Source organism: Chiloscyllium plagiosum, chromosome 7 (genome assembly GCF_004010195.1).
Source record: "Chiloscyllium plagiosum isolate BGI_BamShark_2017 chromosome 7, ASM401019v2, whole genome shotgun sequence".
Taxonomy (NCBI): domain Eukaryota; kingdom Metazoa; phylum Chordata; class Chondrichthyes; order Orectolobiformes; family Hemiscylliidae; genus Chiloscyllium; species Chiloscyllium plagiosum.
In genome coordinates, this window is record NC_057716.1 from 46,381,553 (window position 1) to 46,400,076 (window position 18,524).

Below are 18,524 nucleotides of genomic sequence, written 5' to 3' on the forward strand. Positions count from 1 at the left end.
TACCCTGTCTCTCTTACTCCTATCGAGAATCATCTTTGCTATCCTTTCCTCTACATCTCTGGAACTATTCGGAGGCCTATAGAAAACTCCCAACAGGGTGACCTCTCCTTTCCTGTTTCTAACTTCAGCCCATACTATCTCAGTTGACAAGTCCCCAAACATCCTTTCTGCAACTGTAATACTGTCCTTGACCAACAATGCCACACCTCCCCCTCTTTTACCATCTTCTCTGTTCTTACTGAAACATCTAAATCCTGGAACCTGCAACAACCATTCCTGTCCCTGCTCTATCCATGTCTCCAAAATGGCCACAACATCGAAGTCCCAGGTACCAACCCATGCTGCAAGTTCACCCATCTTATTCCGGATGCTCCTGGCGATGAAGTAGACACACTTCAAGCCAACTTCTTGCTTGCCGGTGCCATCTTGCATCCCTGAAATTTGATTTTGGACCTCACTACTCTCAACCTTTTCTATACTCGAACTACAATTTTGGTTCCCTGCTGGATTAGTTTAAACCCACCCCAATAGCCTTAGCGAATTCCCCCCCCGCAGGATATTGGTATCCCTCTGGTTCAGATGAAGACCATCCTGCTTGTAGAGGTCCCACCTACCCCAGAAAGAGCCCCAATTATCCAAGAATCCAAAACCCTCCCTCCTGCACCATCCCTGTAGCCACGTGTTCAACTCCTCTCTCTCCCTATTCCTTGCCTCACTAGCACGTAGCACGGGCAACAAACCAGAGACAACAGCTCTGTTCGTCCTAGCTCTAAGCTTCCATCCTAGCTCTCTGAATTTCTGCCTTAAATCCCCATCTCTCTTCCTACCTATGTCATTGGTGCCTATGTGGACCACGGCTTGGGGCTGCTCCCCTTCCCCCTTAAGGATCCCAAAAGCACGATCAGAGGCATCACGAACCCTGGCACTTGGGAGGCAACACACCAACCGTGAGTCTCTCTCATCCCCACAGAACCTCATATCTGTCCCCCTTACTATGGAATCCCCAATGACTACTGCTCTGCTCCTCTTCCCCTTTCCCTTCTGAGCAGCAGGGACAGACTCTGTGCCAGAGTCCTGTACCCCACTGCTTACTCCTGGTAAGTTGTTGTCCCCAACAATATCCAAAACGGTATACTTATTGTTGAAGGGAATGGCCACAGGGGATCCCTGCACTGCCTGCCGGTTCCCTTTCCGTCCCCTGACTGTAACCCATTTGCCTTTTTCTTGTACCTTAGGAGTGACTACCTCCCTGTAACTCCTCTCAATAACCCCCTCTGCCTCCTGAATGATCCGAAGTTCATCCAGTTCCAGCTCCAGTCCCCTAACGCGGCTTTCGATGAGCTGGAGTTGGGTTCACTTCCCGCAGATATAGTCAGCAGGGACACTAGTGGTGACCCTTACCTCCCACATTCTGCAGGAGGAACATACAACTGCCCTAACCTCCATTCCCACTATTCTAAATTCCCAAAGAGACTGTTGAAAAAATAAGGAATAAAATAAAACTCGTTACTTTACCAATCAGGCGCACAGGTCCTTTTATTTTGTTAGAGGAGGAGGATGGGTGGGAGACACTACCCGAGTAGTGTTTCGGGTAACGCAAGCACACAATTATATGACTTCCCAGAAATCCTTCACTTCTCCCTCGCACCTCTCGGCAAATAGATCTGATTCCCGAGATAAGTCCCTTTTACTGCGGGAAAATTCACCCTTCCCAGCAGCCCTCACTTCACCATTCCTTCCCTCCTCGCCGCTCTGGCAAAATGGAGGCCCGATTCCCGAAGTAAGTCCCTTTTAATGCGGGAAGACTCACCCTTCCCGGCAGCCCTCGCTTCACCATTCCTTCCCTCCTCGCTGCTCTGGCAAAATGGAGGCCCGATTCCCGAGGTAAGTCCCTTTTAATGCGGGAAAACTCACCCTTCCCAGCAGCCCTCGCTTCACCACTCCTTCTCTCCTCGCCACTCTGGCAAAATGGAGGCCCGACTCCCGAGGTAAGTCCTGAGACTGTAAGAAATAAAGGCGGCTGTTCGGCCCTTCAAACTTGCTCCACCATTCAGTAGAATCATGGCTGATCCGACGCTCCTCACGTCTACTTGCCTGTTCTTTCCCCATGACCATTGATTCCTCTACTGAGCAAGAATATATCTATCTCAGCCTTAAATATACACAAGGACATTACTCCAATAACTCTCTGCTGGAGACAAAAAAACTGCAGATACTGGAATCCAAAGTAGACAAACAGGAGACTGGGAGAACACAGCAAGCCAGGCAGCATTAGGAGGTGTAACCCTTTTTCAGTACTGGGGGTGGGTGGAAGGGGAGATACAGATAAAGGAGGTGGGGGTGGTGCAGCGTGGCAAGGAAGGGATAGGTATATACAGATAGAGGGTATGACCTGGTTGGTCAATGGGTGGAATGAATCTAGTAGGTGGCAGGGAGGAATGGAAGGGAGGGATAGATGGGAGGGGGAGGGTCTAAGAAGGGAATCGGGTGATGGAAAGGGAGGTTATTTGAAATTGGACAACTCGGTGTTCACTCCTCCGGGCTGTATGCTGCCCAAGCAGAAGATGAGATGTTGTTCTTTCAATTTGCGGTTTGATTTGTTGTGGCAATGGAGGAGGCCAAGGATGGACATGTTGGAAAGGGAGTGGGAAGTGGAATTAAAATGGGCAGTGATTGGGAGGTACAGTTGGCTCCTGCGGGCCCGGCTGAGATGCTCTGCGAAGCGTTCCCTTAGCTTACGTTTGGTCTCCCCAATGTAGACCAGATAGAGTAAACTAGGTTGGAGGACAGGCAGGTGAACCTTGGTCTCACCTGGAAGGACTGTTTCGTGCCCTGGATGGAGGTGAGGGGGGTGGTGTGCCGGCAGGTTTTGCATCTTTTCTGGTTGGAGGAGAAGGTCCCTGGGGTTTTGGGGGGGGTTGGTAGGGAGAGTGGTGCAAACTAAGGATTGGTGAAGAGAACAGTCCTTGCAGAAGGTAAAACAAGGGCTGCAGTTGCTGGAAACCAGAGTCGAGATTAGAGTGGTGCTGGAAAAGCACAGCAGTTCAGGCAGCATCTGAGGAGCAGTAAAATTGAAGTTTCGGGCAAATGCTCTTCATCAGGAATACAGTCCATGCAGAAGGCAGAGAGGGGTGGAGAGAGGAAGATGTCCTTGATGGTGGGGTCTAGTTAGAGTCGGCAGAAATGTTTAAGGAAGGTGCGTTGGATGCGGAGACTGGTGGGGTCAAAGAACAAGAACAAAGAAAATTTACAGCCCAGGAATAGGCCCTTCGGCCCTCCAAGCCTGAGCCGATCCAAATGTACTGTCTAAACCTGTCGGTCAATTCCTAAGCATCTGTATCCCTCTGCTCCCCACTTACTCATGCATCTGTCCAAACGCATCTTAAATTAATCTACCATGCCTGCCTCTACTACCTCTGCTGGCAACGCGTTCCAGACGTCCATCACCCTCTGTGTGAAGTACTAGTCACGTGTATCCCCCTTAAACTTTCCACCTCTCACATTGAAAGCATGACCTCTCGTTATGGAATCCTTCACCCTGGGAAAAAGCTTACCGCTATCTATCCTGTCCATACCCTTAATGATTTTGTAAACCTCAATCAGGTCCCCTTCAATCTCCTTTTTTCTAATGAAAATAAACCTAACCTACTCAGCCTCTCTTTATAGCTAGCACCTACCATAGCACGCAACATCCTTGTAAACCTTCTCTGCACACTCTCCAAAGCATCCACACCCTTTTGGTAATGAAGAGGCTGGAGCTGTTTTCCCTGGGGCGTCGGAGGCGGAAGGGTGACCTTATAGAGGTTTACAAAATTATGAGGGGCATGGCTAGGGTAAATAGACAAATTCTTTTCCCTGGGGTCGGTGAGTCCAGAACTAGAGGGCATAGGTTTAGGGTGAGAGGGGAAAGATATAAAATAAACCTAAGGGGCAACCTTTTCACACAGAGGGTGGTATGTGTATGGAATGAGCTGCCAGAGGAAGTGGTGGAGGCTGATACAATTGCAACATTTAAGAGGCATTTGGATGGGTATATGAATAGGAAGGGTTTGGAGGGATATAGGCCGGGTGCTGGCAGGTGGGACTAGATTGGGTTGGGATATCTGGTCAACATGGACTGGTTGGACAGAAGGGTTTGTTTCCATGCTGTACATCTCTATGACTCTATGTGGCAACCAGAACTGTACACAGAATTCTAAATGCGGCCGAACCAATGTCTTGTACAATTTTAACATGACTTGCCAGCTCTTATACTCAATACCCCGTCCAATGAAGGCAAGCATACTATATGCCTTCTTGACCACTTTATCCACCTGTGCAGCAAACTTCAGGGTACAATGGACCTGCACTCTCAGATCTCTCTGCCCATCAACTTTTCCCAAGGCTCTTCCGTTCATTGTATAATTCGGTCTCGATTGAAATCCATGTGCCACTTCTCTGCCCAACTCTCTAGTCTATCTATATCCTCCTGTATTCTTTGACAGTCCCTTATGCTTTCTGCTACTCCACCAATCTTCGTGTCATCTGCACACTTGCTGATCATACCAACAGTGCCCTCTTCCAGATCATTTATGTATATTACAAACAACAGTGGCCCCAACACTGACCCCTGTGGAACACCACTGGTCATCTTTCTCCATTTCGAGAAACTCCCTTCAACTACTACTCTCTGTCTCCTGTTGCTCAACCAGTTCTTTATCCACCTAGCTAGAACACCCTGCACCCCATGTGACTTCATTTCTCCATTAATCTACCATGGGGAACCTTATCAAACGCCTTATTAAAGTCCATGTATATGACATCAGCAGCCCTTCCTTCATCCATCAACTTGGTCACTTCCTCGAAGAACTCCATTAAGTTGGTAAGGCACGATCTCCCCCGCACAAAACCATGTTGCCTATCACTGATCAGCCCATTCTTTTCTAAATATAAATAGACCCTATCCCTCAGTACCCTCTCCAGCAACTTTCCCACCACCGACGTCAGGCTCACTGGTCTGTAGTTACCCGGAATATCCCTACTACCCTCCTTATTCAGGAGGACAACATGAGCAAACTTCCATTCCTCCGGCACCTCACCTGTATTTACGGATGCTGCAAAGACATCTGTCAGGGCCCAGCTATTTTCTCTCTCGCCTCCCTCAGCAACCTGGGATTGATCCCATCCGGTCCTGGGGACTTGTCCGCCTTAATAACCTCTAGCCTACCCAACACATCTTCCCTACTTCTGCCAACGTAATCCAGACCAATCAAACTTCTATCTCTAATTTCAAGATTTATTATGTTCCTCTCCTCAGTGAACACTGATTCAAAGTTATCATTCAGAATCTCACCCATTCTCTCAGCTTCGACACACAGCCTTCCTTCATTATTTAGTGGACCAATCCTTTCTCTAGTTACCCGCTTGCTTCTTTTATGAGAATAAAATGCTTTGGGATTCTCCTTAATTCTGCTCGCTAAAGCTATTCATGAGCCCTTTTAGCCCGCTTGATTCCTCGTTTAAGACTTGTCCTACTCTTCCGATATTCCTCCAGGGCCCGTTCTCTTCTTAGCTGCCTAGACCTTATGTACACTTCCCTTTTCCTCTTGGCTACTCGTACAATTTCTCCTGTTGTCCACGGTTCACGAATCTTGCCCTTCCTGTCCTTTGCCTTTCCTGTCCTTTGCCTTTAACGGGACATGCCGATCCTGCACTATCTTTAACCTATGAAAGCCTCCCACATATCAAATGTGGACTTCCCTTCAAATAGCTGTGTCCAATCCACATTTCCAAGCTCCTGCCTAATTTTGATATAATTGGCCTTGGCCCAGTTTAGTACTCTTCCCTTAGGACCACTCTCATCTTTACCTACGAGTATTCTAAAACTTACAGAATTGTGGTCACTGTTCCCAAAGAAGTCCCCCACCATAACTTCTACCATCTGTCCTGGCTCTTTCCCCAGTACCAGGTCCAATATGGCCCCTTCCCTTGTTGGACTATTGACATACTGCTCTAGAAAACTCTCCTGGAAGCTTCTTTCAAATTCTACCCCAACGTATCCTAGTCAATGTTGGGAAAATTAAAATCTCCCATCACTACTAGCCTATTGCCTCTACATCTTTCCATAATCTTTTTACCTATTTGTTCTTTTACCTGACGTTCACTGTTGCGAGGCCTGAAATACAGCCCCAACAATGTAGCTGCACCCTTCTTATTTCTCAGCTCCACCCATAATGCCTCACTACCCAAGACATCCATAGTGTCCTCCTTTAGCACAGCCGTGATATCATCCCTGACCAGCAATGCAACTCCACCCCCACCCCCACCCCCACCCCCCCTTTTACTTCCCTCTATGTCCTGTCTGAAGTGTCTATATCCTGGAACATTTAGTTGCCAATCATCATGCCCTTCCTTCAACCACGTCTCTGTGATTGCAATAACGTCATACTCCCAGGCACCAATCCAAGCCCTAAGTTCATCTGCCTACACTCTATACTCCTTGCATTAAAGTAGATGCATTTCAGGCCACCAGTTCTTTTGCGCTCATCTGCTCTCTGCCTGTTCTTCCCTTTATTAATGCTATCTTCATAATTCTTACAGTCTCTCGCTCCACCTCACTGCCTACTTGTTTTCTCTTGTGGTTCCCAGTCCCCTGCCACATTAGTTTAAAACCTCCCCAACAGCAATAGCAAAAACTCCCCCAAGGACATTGGTTCCGGTCTGGTTCAGTTGTAAACAGTCCCAATTTCCCTAAAACCAGTCCCAATGTCCAACAAATCTGAACCCCTCCCTCCTTCACCATCTCTCAAGCCACATACCATCCGGGAGTCCCATTTTCGGCCACAGAACCGCCTATCTACTCCCCTTAGAATAGAATCCCCTATGACTATGGACCTCCGAGTCTTTTTCCCACTTTTCTGAACAGCATTGCCCATGATCTTGACAACTGCTGCCCTCTCCTGGTGAGCCATCTCCCCCAACAGTATCCAAAACGGTATACCTGTTTTGGAGGGAGATGACCGCAGGGGACGCCTGCACTGCCTTCCTACATTTTGTCTGTCTTTTGGTCACCCATTCACCGTCTCCCTCAGCAATTCTAACCTGCGGTGTGACCAGTTCACTAAACGTGCTATCCACAACCTCCTCAGCATCGCGTATGCTCCACAGTGAGCCCATCCACAGCTCCAGAGCCGTCATGTGATCAAACGAGCTGCAGCTGGACACACTTCTTGCAAGTGTAAGAGTCAGGAACGTCAGACACGTTCCTAAGCTCCCACATCAAGCAAGAGACACATGCCACGGATCTGAGGTCCCCTGCCATTGTAAGCTTAGCTTTATATGAACTAACTAAAATCAAACAATGCACTTAAATATATGAAAACAAACAATAAGAAAGAAATAAAAGCCTTACCTTACAGAGTCTTTTCCTTCTGGTTAGAGGAGGGGGGGGGGGCGGGAGGGAGCTACTACACGTGTAGTTTCTCGGGTTTAGCCACTGCCCAAATATAAATTAAGCCTTTACCTTCCCGGCAGCCCTCGCTTCACCTCACCTTCTCTCCTTGCCGCCCTGTCAAAATGGAGGCCCAACTCCCAAGATAAGTCCCTTTTTAAGCGGGAAAACTTACCCCTCCCGGCAGCCCTCGCTTCACCTTACCTTTTCTCCTTGCCACTCTGTCAAAATGGAGGTCATCAATGAGGACAAGGGGGACTCTGTCTTTATTGCATTTAGAAGGAGGAGGTTGAGAGCAGTGTAATGGGGAATGGAGGTGGTGTGCAGTGGAGGGCTGTCTGGATGACAGAGGAGGGGAAGCATATTGTTCAAAATAGGTGGGACATCTGGGATGCTTGGTATAGAATGTCTCCTCATCCGAGCCGATGCGGCAGAAGTGGAGGAATTGGGAGAATGGATGAAGTTCTTGCAGGATACTGGGTGGGAGAAGGTGGTTGTGAGAGTCTGTGGGTTTATATAAATGTCCATCTGGAGACTGTTGCCAGAGATGAAAATGGAGAAGTCAACAAATCTGTGTAGCAAGGAGTTCCAAGATAACAGAGTCCTCTGAAAGAAGAAATTCTTCCTCATCTTAGTCTTAAATTGGCACCTGTTAATTCTGAGGCTATGCCCTCTGGTACAAAACTCTCCCATGAGTAGAAACATTCTCTCAGCATTTACCCTGTCAAGCCCCTTCAGGATCCTATATGTTTCAATGAAATCACCTCTCATTCTTCTAAATTTCAATGAGTAATGTTTCAACCTGTTTAATCTTTACTAATAAAACGATCCCTCCATACTGAGATGATCTGAGTGAGCCTTCTCTGAACTGCCTCCAATGAAATAATATTTTTTTCTTAAATAAGTGCACCAAAACTGTTCAGGTACTCCAGATATAGTCTCACTAGCCCATAGTACATTTGCAGTAAGACTTTTCTACTCTTAGACTCAAACCCCCTTGAAATAAGGGCAAACATTCTATTAGACTTATTGGTTACCTACTATACCGGTTTGTTAGCTTTCTGTGTTTAATACACAAGTCCCCTCAAATGCCTTAATAATACAGCTTTCTGCAGTTTTTCTCCATTTAAACAATATGCTGTTCTCTTGTTTTCCCTTCCAAAATGAATATCTCCACAGTTTTCTACATTATACTCAATTTGCCACCATTTTTTTACCACTTACTTAACCTACGAATATCTGTCAGTAGATTGTTTGTATCCCTCTCACAAACTGCCTTTCCACCTATTTTTCTGTCATCTACAATCTGGCTTTAGTACGTTCACTTACTGCCTCCAAGTCATTAACATGTATTGTAAACAGTTGTGCTGATCCCTGTCGAACCCCACTGGTTACACGTCGCCAACCTGAAAGAGAACCTCTTATTCATACTTTGCTACCTATTAGCCAGTTCTCTATCCATGCCAATATACTACTACCTCCAAAATCATGGGCTCTTACGTTATGACTTAACCTTCTGGATATTCAAATATAACCCATTTATTGGTTTCCCTCTATCCATTCTGGTTGATGCTTCCTCAAAAATCTCGAATAAATTAGGCATACATGACTTCCCTTTCAAAGATGCAGCAATAGGTACACACACAGGTCCTAGTTATGCATGTCTCTTTATGGGTTATGTGGAATATTCCTTGTTCCAGTCCTACTTGGGCTCCACACACACAACTTTCTCCAAAAAAATCAGTGATGTCATTCGTGCTGTTTCTGGTTCTCATCCAGCATTAGAAAAGTTCATCAAGTTTACATCCAATTTACATCCTTCCCTAACTTATACTTGCCCATCTCTGACTTTCCCTTCCTTAATTTCACTGTCTCCATTGATTTTGAAAAGCTGTCCACCAATATCCATTTCAAACCCACCAACTCCCACAAGTTGTACTGCTTCCTGCCAGGGCTCCACTCCATTTTCATAGTTTCTTCATCTCCATCTCATCTATTCTCATGTTGGGACCTTCGACTAAGTTGTTTGTGTCTGATATGTCTGTCATCTTCGCCAACCGGAGGTGTCCCCCTCCTCCACCGCAGCCATAGTTGACAGGGACCTCAACCATATCCAAACCATCTCCCTTATGCCTGCCTTTTCTCTCATTCCCAGGACAATGAAGGGTTCCCTTTCTCCTAACTTTGACCCTAAACGTCTCCATATTCAAAGAATTATCTTCCACCCTATTCACCACTCCCAGCAGGATACCACAAACAAATGTACCTTCCCAACCCCTCCACTGCCAGCGTCCTTCAGGCACTGTTCCCACTTTGACACCATGCTCCATTTTCCATCAATCCTAATGTTTCCACACTTTCATTTGGCCCTTCCCATGCTATCACCGTCCAAAGCCCCAAACACGCCATCCAGGTGAAGTAGTGCTTGTACTTCTTTCAACCTGGTCTACTATAGTCACTGCTCACAATGATCTCTTTTACATTGGTGAGACCGCATGGAGACTGGGTGGCAGTTTTGCAGAATACTTTTGCTCTGTCTCGAGAAATTATCCCAACTTTACACTTGCTTACCATTTCACTAAATCACCTTGCTCCCATGCTGACATTCTGTCCATGACCTGCTTCTGTGTTCCAATTAAGCTCAACACAAGCTGGAGGAACAACATCTCATTTTTTGCTGAAGCATTTTAAAACCTCTAAGTTTCAATATTGAGTACCATAACTTCACAGTATGATCTCTGTACTCCATTTTTCTTACATCTCCCACCAGCTTGCAGCGATATCTTGCTTGCCTTTTGCTGGCTGTGCTCTCAGCAGAGTGGACTCATTTTCTGCTTTTCCCAGCTAACATTTGCATCTATTTAGATTTCTTTTTCTCCTTTACCACTATTATCACTGCCTTGGGCATGCTCACCATCACTTGCTTCTTCTCTCCCTATGTCACGAACATAAGAACCATAATTTTCCAATTCCTTTCAGTTCAGAAGAATCAGACTGGACCCAAAACATTAACTCTGTTTCTCTCTCCACAGATGCTGCTAGACCTGCCAAGTTTCTCCTGTATTTTCTATTTTTATTTCAGAACCCCAGGGTAGTGTTATAGAGTCATAGAGTTATACAGCATGGAAACAGACCCTTCATTCCATGCTGACCAAATATCCTAAACTGATCTAGTCCCATTTGCCAGCATTTGGCCCATATCCCTCTTAAACCCGTACTGTTCGTGTACCTATCCAGTTGCCTTTTAAATGTAATAATTGTACCTGCTTCCACCACTTCCACTGACAGTTTGTTCCATACAAGCACCACCCTCTTCTGGGAACATGGGTTCAAATCCTATCATGGCAGACAATAAAATTTGAATTCAATAAAAATTGGGAATATAAAAATCTCATGGCAACCATGGTTAATTGGTGTTAAGACCCAACATTTTTTTAGGAAAGGAAATCTGCCATTCTTGGCTGGTCGAGTCTGCATGTGATTCAAGACTCAAATCAATGTGACTGACTCTTACGTTCTGGGGAATTAGGAATGGACAATAAATATTGATCTAGCCAGTGACACCCATATTCCATGTAACTTTTGAAATGGTTATGGCTTTGTTCAATTTTTCTTAAATTCACCCCAACTCCCCAGACACACAGCATAGTTTTGTTTACTTAATAGAGAGTATCTATTTTTGTCCCTTTCATAGCTGTTGTGTAGGATTGAGTGCAATGGCATAGGGCTGAGACAGCCTAACAACTGATTTGAAGCTTTGAAATCCATCAGGCTCATTATTAATTCCCACACACTCTTCAGTATCTTTGTACTCCTCTTCTCCTATTAATACTGCTGCTGCTATACTTTTCCCCTTGCACCATGTAGTTGCATATGAGTCCTCCCGTGTTGAAGAGGACTCATAGTTTGGGTGAAGATTTGTAGCTCGGGTGCTCGTTATTGTGGTTCTGTTCGCTGAGCTGGAAATTTTCGTTGCAAACGTTTCATCTCCTGTCTAGGTGACATCCTCAGTGCTTGAGAGCCTCCTGTGAAGCGCTTCTGTGGTGTTTCCTCCGGCATTTATAGTGGCCTGTCCCTGCCACTTCCGGTTGTCAGTTTCAGCTGTCCGCTGTAGTGGCCGGTATATTGGGTCCAGGTCGATGTGTTTGTTGATGGAGTTTGTGGATGAGTGCCATGCTTCTAGGAATTCCCTGGCTGTTCTTTGTTTGGCTTGCCCTATAATGGTAGTGTTGTCCCAGTCGAATTCATGTTGCTTGTCGTCTCCGTGTGTGGCTACTAAGGATAGCTGGTCGTGTCGTTTTGTGGCTAGTTGATGTTCATGGATGCGGATCGTTAGCTGTCTTCCTGTTTGTCCTATGTAGTGTTTTGTGCAGTCCTTGCATGGGATTTTGTACACTACATTAGTTTTGCTCATGCTGGGTATCGGGTCCTTCGTTCTGGTGAGTTGTTGTCTGAGGGTGGCTGTTGGTTTGTGTGCTGTTATAAGTCCTAGTGGTCGCAGTAGTGTGGCTGTCTGGTAGTCTGGTAGTCTAGACAATGGAACGAGGACATGCCGCAACCCAAAGGACTAGCCACACTACCATACATCAGGAGCATTTCAGAACTGACAGCCAGACTACTGCGACCACTAGGACTTATAACAGCACACAAACCAACATCAGGAGCATTTCAGAACCACAACAACAGAGGACTCATTTGTTGAATCTTTTAAGGAACTAGGATTCAGTTAAAAAAAATCCTCTCTTCAATATGTACAGTCAGACTTACTTATACGTGTCAGTCTCCCTTCAATTGTCCATAATTTATTTCTTTTACCATCCACTATTCTGAATAGGTCCTTCACTGAGCTGTTATACTGACTTTCTCAGTTAAAATAGACAAAAATACCTTTTCAACATAATAGGGTCCACTTAGTATGAGTAGATACCTGAACTATTCAGTACGAGATCAGGGAGTTAAGCAAAACATAACCACGTGCATTGATTTATTACCTTAGACAAAGCAAGTGGAATCAGGCCTAATTTTCCACAGTGGACTATAACCTTAAAGAATTTTGTTTCTGGTGTTGACACAAATTTATAATAGACATTAATTAATAGAGATGAGAATACAACCTTTAGTTTACTGCATGACTATAGAAATAGATATACCCTTCTCTGAATTGTGTTTTTTATATATGGGCAAAATTGTAATTTTCTGATTCAATTTTAAAATGTTCCTCTTATTCTGTATTTCTAGATTGTGGCTTGAATGTTCATAAGCAATGTTCCAAGATGGTGCCAAATGATTGCAAACCAGACCTGAAGCATGTGAAAAAAGTCTATAGCTGCGATCTGACAACATTAGTTAAAGCACATAACACAAAAAGACCAATGGTGGTGGATATGTGCATTAGAGAAATTGAAAACAGAGGTAGGAATCACTAATTATCCTTGGATTACGAGCATTCACTGATAACTTCCATCGTAATCAATTGGATAAGTTTTTAACTGTATTAAAACTGTTCTAATTAAAAGCATTCTGACTTGCAGGCCATTTATTACTGCTGTATCCTGTGCTTTCACCTTGTGCTAAGAGTTGCTTAATAAGACCTTAGCAGCAGAATTAGGCTGTTCGGCCCAGCATTGGATTTGGTGCTAGGCAACAAGCCAGGTCAGGTGTCAGATCTCTCAGGAGAGCATTTCAGTGACAGTGACCACAACTGCCTCACCTTTACCATAGCCATGGAGAGGAATGGGAATAGATAGCATAGGAAGATATTTAATTGAGGGAGCGGAAATTATACTGCTATTAGACAGGACTGTGGAGTATAAATTGGGAACAGTTGTTCTATGGAAAAGGCACAACAGAAACGTGGAGGCTGTTTAAGGACCACTTGTTGCAAGTATTGGATAACTTTGTCCCACTGAGACAGGCAAGGAATCGTAAGATGAAGGAACCTTGAATGACAAGAGCAGAGGAGCTTCTTAAATAAGCTTAAGCTTACTTAAGGTTGAGGAAGCAAGGATCTGGCACAGCTTTAGAGAATTACAGGGTAGCTAGGAATGAACTAAAAAATGGACTGAGGAGAGCTAGGAGGGGACACGAAAAAGCCTTGACAGGAAGGATCAGGGAAAACCCAAAGGCATTCCACACGTACATGAGGAATAAGAGAATGATCAGAGACAGGGTAGGGCCATTCAGGGATAGTGGAAGGAACTTTGCCTGGAGTCTAAAGAGGTAAGGGAGGCCCTAAATGGGTTTTTTGCTTCAGTATTTACAAGAGAGAGGGACCTTATTGGTAGTGAGAACACCATTGACCAGATTAATAGGCTTGAACAGATTGTTATTAATTGAAATGAATTGAATTTATTGTCACGTGTACCGAGGTACAGTGAAAGACTTTGTCTTGTGAGCAATACAGACAGATCACATGTTAAATAGCATAGATAAGTAAATAATAGGTAAACAGCGGCGAAAACCAAAACACAGGTACAGGCGAATGCTAAGAGTTTGTGAGTCCATTCAATATTCTAACAACAATAGGGTAGAAGTTATTTCAAAACCCACTGCTGCGTGTGTTCAAGCTTCTGTACCTTCTCCCTGATGCTAAATGTTGTAGAAAAGCATTGCCAAGGTGGGATGGATCTTTGAGAATCCTGGCGGCCTTTCCTTGACAGTGGGCTTGGTAGATGGATTCTATAGATCTTGGCCTTTGTGATTGTCTGGGCCGAGTTCACCACTCTCTGTAACTGTCTCCGATCTTGAATGGTACAGTTGACATACCAGGTAGTGATGCATCCAGACAGAATGCTCTTGATGGTGCACCTATAAACGTTGGCAAGGGTATTTGCCGTCATGCCAAATTTTCTCAGCTGCCTGTGGAAGAAGAGATATTGTTGGGCCTTTGTAACCAATGCGTCCACATGAAGAGTCCAAGAAAGCTTGTTGTGGATGATCACTCCCAGGAGCTTGACATTCTCCACTCGTTCTACCTCAGTGTTGTTCATGTGTAGGGGAGCATGAGTTCCTTCATTTTGCCGACATTGACAGCTAGGATGTTCTCAGGGCATAATTCTTCCAGGTCTTCCATCTCCCATCTGTAGTCTGTTTCGTCGCCATCTGAGATTTAACTGACTACGGTGGTGTCATCAGCAAACTTTTAAATGGCTTTAGTCTGGTGTTTGGTGACACAGGAGAAAGCGAGGACTGCAGATGCTAGAGATCAGAGACCCTGGCCACACGACGCCTGGAGGAAGAGTGCCTCATCTTCCGCCAAGGAACCTTCCAACCACACGGGATGAATGTAGATTTCTTCAGCTTCCTCATTTCCCCTCCCCCACCTTATCTCAGTCCCAGCACCGCCTTCTTGACCTGCAATCTTCTTCCCGACCTCTCCGCCCCCACCCCCTCTCCGGCCAATCACCCTCACCTTAACCTCCTTCCACCTATCGCATTCCCAATGCCCCTCCCTCCTTTTATCTTAGCCTTCTTGGCACACCTTCCTGATTCCTGAAGAAGGGCTTATGCCCGAAACATCGATTCTCCTGCTCCTTGGATGCTGCCTGACCTGCTGCGCTTTTCCAGCAACATATTTTTCAGCTCTAATCTCCAGCATCTACAGTCCTCACTTTCTCCTAATTCCTAGGAATTATAGACCAGTCAGTCTTCTATCTGTGGTAAGCAAGGTACTGGAAAGGATTCTGAGAGATAGGATTTATGACTGTTTACAAAAATATAGTTTGATTAAAGGTAGTCAGCATGGCTTTGTGAGAGGCAGGTCATGCCTCGTTAGCCTTATTGTGTTCTTTGAGGACATGACGAGACAAGTTGATGAAGTTCGAGCAGTGGATGTGGTGTACATTGATTTCAGTAAGGCATTTGATAAGGTTCCTGGTGGTAGGTTCATTCAGAAAGTTAGATATGGGATACAGGGAAATTTGGCTGTCTGGATACAGAATTGGCTGGCCGAAAGAAGACAGTGAGTGGTAGTGGATGGAAAGTATTTTAGCTGGAAGTTGATGATCAGTGGTGTCCTGCAAGGATCTGTTCTTGGGCCTGTGTTTTTTGTAGTTTTTCTAAATAACTTGGATGAACAAGTGGAAGGATGGATGATTAAGTTTGCCAATGACACAAAGGTTGGTGATGTTGTAGATGGTGTTGAGGGCTGTTGCAGACTACATGACATTGACAGAATGCAGGGCTGGGCTGAGAAGTGGCAGATGGAGTTCAACCTGGATAAAAGCGAAGTGATTCATTTTGTAAGGTTGAATCTCAATGCTGAATGCAGGGTTAAATACAGGATTCTTGGTATTGTGGAGAAACAGTAGGATCTTGGGATCCATGTACATAGTTCCCTAAAAGTTGCCACCCAAGTTGATAGGGTTGTTAAGAAGGTGTATGGTGTTTTGGCTTTCATTAGCAGTGGGGGTTGAGTTTAAGAGCTGAGAGGTTATTGCTGCAGCTCTGTAAAAACCTAGTTAGACCACACTTGTAATATTGTGTTCAGTTCTGGTCACCTCATTATAGGAAGGATGTGAATGCTTTAGAGAGGGTGCAGAGGAGATTTACCAGGATGCTACTTGGATTGGAGGGCTTGTCTTATGAAGAGAGGTTGGGTGAGTTTGGCCTTTTTACACTGGAGAGAAGAAGGAAGAGAGGTGACTTGATAGAGGTGTACAAGGTAATGAGAGGAATAGATATAGTAGATAGCCAGAGACTTTTCCCAGGACAGGAATGGCTGTCACGAGGGATCATAATTTTAAGGCGATTGGGGAGATGTCAGAGGAAGGTTCTTTACACGGAGAGTGGTGGGTGCATGGAATGCACTGCCAACAGTGGTAGTTGAGTCAGAGACATTAGGGACATTTAAGCAACTGCTGGACAAGCACATGTAAATTGAGGGGTGTGTAGGTTAGGTTGATCTTAGATTAAGATAAATGCTTGGCACAACATTGTGGGCTGAAGGGCCTGTATTGTGCTGTACTGTTCTATGTTCTAAGTCTGCTCCAGCATTTGATCATGGCTTATATGTTTCTCAATTCCATTCTCCTGTCCTCTCCCCATAACCCTGGATCCCAAGAACCTACTCTATCCTGAATACACTCAATGCATTGACTGCCACAGCCTCTGAGGCAATGAGTTCCACAAAATCACCACTCTCTGCCTGAGAAATTTCACCTCATCTCAGTTCTAAAGGGTTGTCCATTCACTCTGGGGTCCTAGTCTCTCCTACTCGAGGAAACATCTTCTCCACATCTACTGTATCCAGGCCAATAAATATTCTGTAAGTTTTAGTCAGGTCCCACCCTTATCCTTCTGAACTCCATCAAGTACAGACCCAGAGTCCTCAACCGCTTGTCATATGACAAGCCCTTCATCTCCAGAATCATTCTTGTAAACCTCCAATGTACTCCCTCCAACGCTAGCACATCCTTCCTTAGGTAGTGGGCCCAAAACTGATCACAACATTCCAAATGCAGTCTGACCAGAGCCTCAAACTGCATATGTAAATGATGGGATGAATATTCTTGAATGCTTGAAAAGATACAGCTGTAGAATTACCAAATTTGATTAATTTAAAATATAAATATTTACAAATTGTGTGTTCAGTAAACTGAGCATTCATGAAAGGTCTTACATTATTTTTAATTGAAGAATAGAGTTTGCAAATGTTCTTTAATCTCAGAAAACATTTCGTGCAGTTGCATTTCTCTGAGGATAATTATATGTGACAGGATATGAGTAATTGTTTTAACAAGCTGTATGCATGTTACCAGACAGATTCCTAGGATGGCAGGACTGACATATGAAGAGAGACAGATTCAGTTAGGATAATATTCACTGGACTCTCGAAGAGTGAGGGGGAATCTCGTAGAAATCTAGACAGGGAAAACTCAGGAAAGATGTTCCTGATGACTGGGGAATCGAGAAGCAGAGTCTAAGGAAATGGGGTCAACCATTTAAGACTGAGATGATTATAAATTTTCTCACCCAGAAAGTGGTGAGCCCATGGAATTCTCTGCCATAGAAAGTGGTTGAGGCCAAAGCATTGAATGTTTTTGAGAAGGAGTTAGATATAATTCATGGGAGTAAATGGATCAAAGGATATGGGAGCATGTGGAAACAGGATACTGAACTGGATGATCAGTCATGATGACATTGAATGGCTGAGCAAACTCAAAGGAGCAAATGACATACTTCTTTTTTTTATGTTTCTATTGCTCTGTTGCAGACTTAGGAAGGCCATGCTTCTTGTTGCAAATATGATTATATTGTTGCATGCAAGGACATTTGCCAAAACATCTATGCTTAGATTCTAATATTCTATGAAGTACAGATATAGATGGGGTTGATAACTTGTTTCAGCTGACAGTCGTCAGTTAGCACATGAAATCACTTCCAAAAGAGGGCTTTCCAGAGAAATTGTACATCTAAGTAAAAATGTTTTTAAGGGTTCCAGTATTTATATTGAGGGTAAACTACACAAAATTAAGAAAGATTATTCGCACTTACATCAAGTTTTTCAAACTCCCAAGCAATAACGTGAAATTCTGTCCATTTAGGTGAGAAGCTTGGATTGGGAAACCCCTTGACTCAGCAGACCTTCTTCCATAAAATTGACCTCTACTTTTAGTTGTTTGCTGGTTGTTTGTATAGGGTCTTTTAGGTTAATTAGCCACTGTTTAAGTGTGTTAGTAGGTTTGTGGGCTTCCATTATGCCAAGGGGTCTGAGTAGTCTGGAAGTCATTTCAGACATGCCTTTGATATATGGTAATGTGGCTAGAGTTTCTGGGTTCTGCTTGTTTGGGTTTTTAGATTAGATTAGATACAGTATGGAAACAGGCCCTTTGGGCCAACAGTCTGAAGAGTAACCCACCCAGATCCATTCCCCTGAATATTCACCCCTGAATATGGGCAATTTAGCATGACCAATTCACCTAACTTGCAAGTCTTTGGATTGTGGGAGGAAACTGGAGCAACCGGAGGAAACCCACGCAGACACAGGGAGAATGTGCAAACTCCACATAGGCAGTCACCTGAGGCTGGAATCGAACCTGGGATCCTGGTGCTGTGAGGCAGCAGTGCTAACCACTGTACCACCGTGCCATCCCCT

General features: G+C 44.7%; 1 protein-coding gene across 6 annotated transcripts in view; it reads left to right on the forward strand.

Annotated features, from left to right (window-relative positions):
- The window catches only part of chn1 (chimerin 1), a 226,427-nt gene that overhangs the window by 166,186 nt on the left and 41,717 nt on the right, over window positions 1-18,524 (forward strand). For all 6 annotated transcript variants that reach the window (XM_043693571.1, XM_043693573.1, XM_043693576.1 and 3 more), the window contains one exon: window positions 12,668-12,841. In XM_043693571.1, coding sequence (XP_043549506.1) covers window positions 12,668-12,841 — 174 coding nt within the window. The remainder of the gene's footprint in view (window positions 1-12,667; window positions 12,842-18,524) is intronic.